General features: G+C 37.7%; 1 protein-coding gene across 1 annotated transcript in view; it reads left to right on the top strand.

Moving 5' to 3' along the window:
* LOC106517957 (deleted in malignant brain tumors 1 protein-like) overlaps nt 1-5,932 on the top strand; it is a 9,932-nt gene extending 4,000 nt beyond the window's left edge. The window contains exon 3 of the mRNA XM_014009012.1: nt 5,549-5,932. Coding sequence (XP_013864466.1) covers nt 5,549-5,910 — 362 coding nt within the window. The 3' untranslated portion in view covers nt 5,911-5,932. The remainder of the gene's footprint in view (nt 1-5,548) is intronic.
* Nucleotides 5,933-9,005: the final 3,073 nt, after the last annotated feature.

The raw sequence follows: 9,005 nt of genomic DNA, 5'->3' as shown, positions 1-9,005 counted from the left end.
GGAGTGAGTCGGGGTTTTTTTTCCATCTTTTTTTTACCGAGTGCAGCAGCGCATTCAGCACAAACAAAGAAGCTTAGTTTTTCGCAGTTTGACTATCTCATAAAACTCTGCTTTCTAGTCTGGGAACGAGGCCGTCAGCTCGCAGCTTCTGGAGTGGCGAAACTAACCGAACAAATCGCCTCTAAATCATCTGGTGAATGAATTATCTGATGTGCACAACGTTCGCTTGCTCTTTAGTAAATAAATCAAAGCCATTTTCTTTATCTTCATTTCAACCGCTGAGGACAGACTGGAAAAAAACCAAGATGCTCCTTCCTCTTCAGATGCACGTCTGGTCTGTGTCCCGGTCTGAACATAGTGAGTCCAGCTGGAGGCATTGGGCGCTTTTTTGCTGCTCAAAATGCATTCGGTGTGAACGTAGAATGAGCCTGTCCTCTCGCTTGTTGACTACTGCAATAAGCACCAGCCCCCAGTGACAYTGAACAATATAAAGAGAAAGAGAGTCAGTGACCAATGCAATATTTAAAATTACATTTCTGCTAGTTTTACTTGAAAACAACAAACATGTTTTCATTTATGGCAGCATGTTCACCTACAGTCCACAGAACAGCACATTTTATTGTACAGGTGTTTTTGCTTATAAATAGAATGCATTATTTTATATTCTCATTGACAGATATCACAGTGAAAAATAAAATAAAATACTGACAGCTTGGAGTCCAACAGCCAATGCTCACAGATAGTTGAAGGATGGAAGTATGCATCCTTAATAGTGGTTTAATTTTTCCATTAGTGCAGTCTGCAATCTTATCCAGTCTAAGCTGATCACTTATGACATTTCTAACAGTTAGAAACCTAAAAAAATAAAACATACACTAATGCCTTTGTTCTTCTTTGTTCTTGTCCTCATCATCTGCAACAGGTTAGTCTGTTTTTTTATTTTTTATTTTTTAGTGAAATGCTTGTTTTTTTTCTGTTCTGGTTTTAAATATGCATGTTTTGCATCCTTTGTTTTTAAGTACTCATAGGTCATCCAGCCAGATTATCTGAACCAAGTCAGAAATGCTCTGGAAGAATAGAAATATACAACAAAGACACCTGGGGGACAGTCTGTGATAATGGCTGGGACATAAATGATGCTGAGGTGGTCTGCAGACAGTTAGGCTGTGGTCCACCATTGAATGCTCCTTCATTTGACCACTTTGGTGAAAGTACTGGACCAATCTGGCTTGAAGATGTGAATTGYATAGGAAATGAAAGTTTTCTTTCTGAGTGTTCACACAGGGGATTTGGTACACATAACTGTGGACACCATGAGGATGTTCGTGTGACTTGTGCAGGTAAGACTGTATTTTGTAWATGTTTGAAATGTATCTTGCCAGTAATTTTATATTAATTTTGTTCTGTAAAACTTGGTACGTATCATGAAAAAAAAAAACACGCTTGAATGTGTGTGTGTGTGTGCGCTTGTGTGCATGCGTGCGTGCGTGCGTGCTTGTTTTTACTACAGAGTGAGGACCATTTGTGACATAGTTACTATCAAAGTGAGATCTTTGATGTAAAGCAAGGACCTCTTCATTGTCCTCACTTTATTTGCAGCTCTACTGCATTTTATTACGTTTGGAGTTATGGTGTGAATGAAGTTTTGGTTCAGGTTAAGGTTACGTCCAGTCCTGGGCCACTGRGTCATATCTTTATGGGAAGTGCATGGTGGAGTCAGCTGTTCCAGTTGGAGACAGCCTGTTGATTTGTATTTGCTGTGTAAGATGTAGTGGAATATGACTGGCATATTCCAGTAAGTGTAGGCRTACTGTTTGAGTAGAACTCAGCCAGTAYATTGAGTGTTTGYCATGTGCTGCACTTWCATAGGGYGGGAGGAAGGTTCAGAGAAGGGAGGTTTAGATGGARTACAGTGAAAATTAAGGGAGGGGTCAGGAATGGTTGGGTGTGTGGTCTGGTTGGTTTAAATAGGATATTTGCAATGGGGTTAATCTAATGATTAGATTATTGTTTAGAATTCCTTCTAGTGACTGTTTACAGTTCACCGAGATTAGTCTTAGTTTTGTTTTCTGGTTTATATGTACATTTACTGTACTTGCCTTTCTGCCTTCATGTTTCTTCTGAATGCTCGGAGGCGGACAGAACAGGCATCAGTCCCCGACTGGGCCGTCTTATGAAAGAGGCTCTGGAGTGAGAGCTGTCTGGCTTTCGAAAAAATTTCTTGGCAAACAACTTCTTCCTAAATCCACAATTTTCATGATACACAGACAAATTATGCATCAAAACATACAACAACAACAAATTTTGTCTTTTTTCAGCTGATGTTTTTGGTTTTGTTGTAGGACAAACGTTTTCGCTCAAAGTGCATCAGAAGTCAGCAAAATGCTACTTCACTTCCATCCTTCTCTATGTAAATTTTTAGTCACAATGCAGTCCAGAAGTGAAACAACTATTTTTAACTTGTCATATCTCTGAGATAAAATGTAAAAAAAAAAACTAAATTTGAACCAATCTCTTCTGTCGCTCACAGTTTAAGAATTTTTTCAATAGACCTTATAGTTTTCACACAGCGTCTGGTTATTTGAACTACACTTTCAGCAGATTTGTTCCTTTAAGTGATGTGATGCAGATCTTATATGCCCCACCCTGTAATGGTTCACATGGCAGGATAATTGTCCCGAATTTTGGCCAGATTTTGCCCTTCCGACAACCTTAAGTATGCTCAGATTTTCGTTATAGCTCTAAAGACAATCTTATCAGATATTCCTGCTGTGTGTTGTGTTAAGGCTAATCTAGTCAGCATATAAGGATGTCAGGACCACCCCGACCTCAAATCAGGTATATTCAACACATTTTTTGGCCCGATATTGCAGAGTGTGTGGTGTTCACCTGAAAACAAACGAGCTTCCAACCTGTTGAATGTGACATAGTCGACTGTTGATTCCCGCCCCCTTCTCATGTGTTCTGACTTAAGCTCCCTCCCTGCCCAGGCTGCCTGCTCTGTCGCGAGTGGTTTTTGTGCATATGATTTTATGTTTCTGATGTAAATGTAAGATCAGAGCAACTTTTAAACTCATCTCTCCCGTTGTGTATTTCCAAGCTGCAAAAAGGTAGTGCGACCCTGTTGCGAATGGCCTGTTCACCTTGTTCCCGCATGTTTGTTATGTATGTGCAATTTTGTTCTACATTGCATCTCTGTTGTTATATTTTAATGACATTAAGGTTGACTCTGATTATGAAAAAACAAAGTGATGTAAACACAGAGGGGAATCCAAAATATAGAAGACATAAAAAACTGCCATGACTCACCAGAATGTCTGCTGGATGTTGTAGAGGTCATTTTGAATTGTTTATTCTCTGTTTAAATAGTCCAGAAACGATCAACGTTATTTCTTCCTCGTCTCAAGTGTTTATTTACTCAAAACTCACATCTGATCTCTGGAGGTCATGCAAGATTTTTCCTCTGACATCTGAATTCTTACGAGATCTCAAGAAGTCTTGTGTGATTTCACGTCTGACATCTAATTTTTCATGAATGAAATCTGTCTGTGTGTTGTACACCACACACTGTAAGACCAAACCTGTTACATTCATGATTTTTTATCCTCAAGTGAGGGGTCCCTCAGCATTTGAAAATTGTCTGACAATTTTAAAATCTTGCTATGTGAACCAGGCGTAACGACATCACAATCTGGCATTCAGACTGGCTGAGGCTGTTACTGGGCAGAGTAGCCTCATGAGTGACAGAACAAAGAGAAGCTTTCTGTAATTCAGCATGGCACCTAGATTGCTCAGCAGTTTTAAGACATACAAAGCTGAAATTTGGTGCGTTGGTAGCTAAGATCTAACTCAACACATTATGAATGCTAATCACATGTTTAAGCTATATCTGGTAATGCTAATGAAAGGCTCTAATTCAGCATTTTTAAGATTTGCAGAGCTGAAAATTGGTATAGTAGTAGCCAAGAACAAGCTTTGACAAATTCCGAATGCTAATAAAAATCCAAGATGGCCACCATAGCTGAAATGCAAAATTGGTCATAACTCTGCCATTTTTAGATATATAGCTGAAATTTGGGATGGTGCATCACAGTGATCACCAACAAACAATATATTCAAATATTTAACTAAATTGAACTGCATGTGGCAAGCCCTTTCATAGTTTCTCCAGTTTATCAGCTATTTTTCTATTTTTACCCAGTACAGAACTGGAAATGAAGTCATTGTCTCAAAGGAAATTTTGTAAATGATTAACTGAATTTTAGATCTAGTGTTGTGTTTCATACTTTCTGATCATTGCAATAATAAGGTTTAAAACAGAGAATGAGAGTTGGTGTGTGTTACTGATGTGTTCTCTTTGTAGCATAAACAAAATTTGGGTACATTCTAACATCTGATGTAACTGTTACCACCTCCACAATAACCAGGAAAAGACAAGAAGTTAAAAAAGTTGAATCATTAGGAGACGAGAAGAAGCTCTGAGTTGTGCAGAGTGTCTCTGCTTAGATTCAGCCTGGAACAGACTGGGCTGTTTTTGTTTGGTTTGGGATTTCTTATACAGCCCAAGACTTTTTTATTCTAAGGCCTGCTGTGCTGTGTGTGCTGGTGAAGCTGAAAGAAGTCTGATTCAGATATCCAAGTGGATATTTGCTATTATTTAGACTTCAATTTTTGAACACACTGATTTCTACAGTCTGTTTAAGATAGCATCTGTACGTTGGAACATGAGAGTCATTAGAATTGCCTATCAGCACAAATCTTTACAGACAGCCTGATGACTCTGTGTTAATTTCTGTGTTCTTGTTTATTACGATAAAYAAACTCGATGACTAKTCTACAATGCGCCTTTATTCTTTGAATCACGTATTTCTGTGCTTTGTTAAATAAATATTTTCCACAACACTCTGATCCTCCCAGCACTAAACTAGATTAGATGGTTAGATGATGCACATACAGTATACATCTACAATTCATCTCATTGATCTGCATGAAAAACTGGCTTCTTTTATTCTTGTTTTGTTTTGTTTTGTTTTGTTTTAGAAACAAACATCCATCCCATAAGATTAGCTGGATCAAATGAACCGTGCTCTGGGAGAATTGAAATATTCTACAACAACAACTGGGGAACAGTCTGTAATAATAACTGGGACACGAACAGTTTYAATGCTCAGGTGGCCTGCAGACAGCTGACCTGTGGCCCACCAACAGGGACCTATTCACAGGCTGTATATGGGCAAAGCACTGGACCAATCTGGCTTGATGACGTGAGCTGTTCTGGAAATGAAAGTTCTCTAAATGAATGTCAGCACGGGCAATTTGGGGAAAATAACTGTGTTCACAGTAAGGATGTTAGTGTCTCWTGTTCAGGTGAGAATAATTGTTTTGTTTATCAAAATATATGCAATTCTATATTTTACATAAACWTTGCATACTATAAAGATGATACATCCATTTTGGCTACTCAAAGATTCATAATTACACTGTGTTTGAAACTTTTTTGCCTCAATCAATGTTGATTTATTTGTTATTTTCTATTATTGACTGACAGGTACWCAAATCAGGTTACGTGGACCGTCTCAGTGCTCTGGACGAGTTGAAATTTATTACCGTAATGAATGGGGGACAGTGTGTGCTGACAGCTGGGACCTAAATGATGCTCAGGTGGTCTGCAGACAGCTGGGCTGTGGTACAGCTCTGGATGCCCCTCTTTATGCCTACTTTGGCCAAGGTTCTGGACAAATCTGGCTTGATTATGTGCAATGTAAAGGAAATGAAACATATCTGACAGGCTGTTCAAGCAGTGGACTTGGGATCCACAAGTGTGGGCACGGTGAGGATGCTGGTGTCATCTGTTCAGGTGAGAAAATGTTTTTTTTTTTTTCAGTATTACTCTTTTGTTTTGATTATTAGTGTTGCCGTTGTTGTTAATGGAGACCTAAACATAAAAGTAATAATCCATGTTGTGGCTATCTATCTCTGTGAAGCACATGCACATTGGCAGGGTGYGTTTCCTGGCAACACTTTCAATAAAAATCTGTGTCCATTCCTTGTTTGTTAAAAACTGCTTTTTGTATACATGCTTCTGTCCTACAATCCAGCATTTATGACGTCCATTCAGTGTGACACAAGTTACTATTRAAATTGTAAACAGCCTTTCAGCCTCCAATGTACAAACATCAAGCATATACTTTTTAGTCAAATTCATATTGTTTCATACAAAACTGGGGCCACCTCACTAAATTTGACAAGTTGACAGTTGTTAATCTTTGATATGTATATATACCATATGCATTATACCAATCTAATGATATTTCTATTACTGTATAATCTGTTYATTAAACTTTATGCTGTGTTGTTTTCCAACAGGTGTTAAGCCCAACATAACCATTGATCCTGAAGATGAGGTTGTGGAGGGTCAGTCTGTCAGCATTATTTGTTCCGTCTATGAAAAGCAAATAGAAGGAACATTYGTTTTCCTGAAGATCCACAATTCATTTAATCAGATTATAAACTCAAGTATCAAYTTAAGAACTTACAATATCCCTCGAGTCAGAGTTAGTGATGGAGGATTGTACAGGTGTTATGTTGAAAAAACTGTTTCCAATGAAAACTTCAGCACACCCCTTAGTGACCCTATCAGCCTAAAAGTGACTGGTAAGTTTGTTTCCTACTTTTTAAGACAACTAACATAAAATAACCTGATTACCCAAGAAATAACATTTACACTATTTTTCAGTAAACTCAGCGTCACGATGCCTCCCCWTGGTGGTGTTACCTTGGATCAGCTTGTTTCCATCGCTTGTGTCAAATCATCTCAAAATTTAGCTGGATTATTTGTTCTGCAGRGAACCTCGAGCATGTTCTGTGAGACACAAACATCAAGAACCAACTCTACTACTTTCAGAACTTTTCAAGTCAAGTCTGACCTTGAGGGGGATTAACAGTGTAAAATTCAGATAGTACCAGTGTCAGATAAAACTGCAACCTATCTTCYAATGTCATGATTTATTTTTACTGATGTTTAAAATAACGTTGCAGCCTTTTTTTAATATATAAAGCCTTGAATGTCTCCTCTGTGAGCATGTCAACACTCCAGACACACCACTGTGCAAACTTGTTTAAGCTTTACTGAAAAGTTTAATTTTTTTCTAGTACATCTCCTTTCAACCTCTTGTTTTCTTATACTGTACAAAACAAAATAAATAATTATACTCAAGAACAGTAGGCCTATATATGAAATGTTCTGTGTAAGAAAAATAGTGTGTGTAGTTGTTGAACATAACCTTGTTTTTGATCATTTGATTATACTAGTTATTACTATTAAACTATTTAATGGGATGCAAGCATTGGTGGTGGAACATTTTTTCTCAAGATGTACTTAATGCTGTGATCATTTTTGGGTATGTTTTTTAAATAAAAAATACCTTACTGACATCAAAATTGGTAAGATTTAGGCTTTTAATCAATGACATCAAAATATTTTGTATTTTTTTTAATCTGGTGATTTCTACTTGATGAGGCAACTGGATTTCTGTCCTTTAGCTGAAGACATRGAGTTCCAAGCTTCAAACTGGATGACATTGCTGTCAATAATATCAATATCTAGAAAGGATCCATCTGTAAACCTTTAATGGTGTAAATGTCAGATGAAATATGACAGTGGAGACAGCAGTTGCATTGAAAAACACTGGATATGCATTGGAAATAATCAGTACTACATATGACAAAGACATCAAATCAGAGAAAATCCAATTTGTCACATTCAGATTGTCAATGTGAAAACCGATATGGATCAAATATTATTTGGGTCCGTTTTGCCTGCAGTGTGAGTTTAGCCTCAGTCTCAGGCCATGGTTCTGAAYTGTAAAATGACAGAAAGCGCACTCCATTTGAAGATGAATTTTTGTCTCAAATTGAGGACTTCAAGTCTTGTTCCCAAATGATAGCACTAAATCTTATAACAGACGGACTAATGATTTAGGCCTTTGTCTACTCTGTTCTCATTTGTAGTGGTAAAGAAAAATGTAAGCTAAAAAGTAAAGCTTTCAATTTACTGCTTTGTCTCCTTTCTAAACCTTATGAGATGATCAGATACGGATCGTGACCAGACTTGGTCAAAAACACAAGCAAAGCCTGGAGGGGAGCAGTTCAGCTCAGATGGCTTCTTGCTGCTTCTTCACATCACACAAAGTCAGCTGAGGTGGTTGGATAACAAACATTTTTCTTTTATGGCTTTTTTTTGGCCCACGGGAGAGGAAGACCCTCAGCACTGCAGAGGGATTATATGTTTTACCTGGGATCCCCTTGGGAGGAGCGAGTCTGAGGTGATGAAAGACTGGGTGTCCAGCCTGGACCTGCTGCCACCACAACTCAAAGGATGGACGGATGAAKTCACTATTAAAGTTGATTCAGGATTTGTTCTTTGGTTCAGTGCAAGCAAATATTCACTTTTTGTTTTGTATACTTTTAATCAAGAAAAACATGTTTTAGTAGTTATAATCGACACAGTGTCTTGGTCCGTGATATCAACTGCATGGAGCATGTGTCAGACAAGAGGATTTGCAGTGGGTTTAAACTGTKAAGAAAACTAAAATCTTCCTAAAATAATGGCCTACGTCATTTTTTGTATGTATAATTTTTTTCAGGAAACAAAAACGTAACCAAAAATGTACAATATGACATATTGAGATTTACGGAGCTCGTCCGGTGACATGGAATAAAGAAAACTTATCACAAGGCCACGAGATGACGTGTCCCCATGCAATGATCAACGCGTGCTCACCAGAGGTGTCAAAAGTATTCACATTCATTACTTAAATAGAAGTATATGTATTAGGGTTTAAAATTACATTTATGGAAGCATTAGTATCAACTTAAGTTTTTTACTCAAGTAAAAGTACAAAAGTACTGGTTTTAAAACTACTTAAAGTATAAAAGTAAAAGTAATGAACACTTAAAAAAGCCATTAAGGATACAAGCTCAGGCTGCGCCACAGGGTTCTATAG

The sequence above is a fragment of the Austrofundulus limnaeus genome, unplaced genomic scaffold, assembly GCF_001266775.1.
Source record: "Austrofundulus limnaeus strain Quisiro unplaced genomic scaffold, Austrofundulus_limnaeus-1.0 Scaffold55, whole genome shotgun sequence".
Classification (NCBI taxonomy): Eukaryota; Metazoa; Chordata; class Actinopteri; order Cyprinodontiformes; family Rivulidae; genus Austrofundulus; species Austrofundulus limnaeus.
Note: the sequence above shows the minus strand (reverse complement) of the source record. Positions and strands in the feature narration are given on the sequence as shown.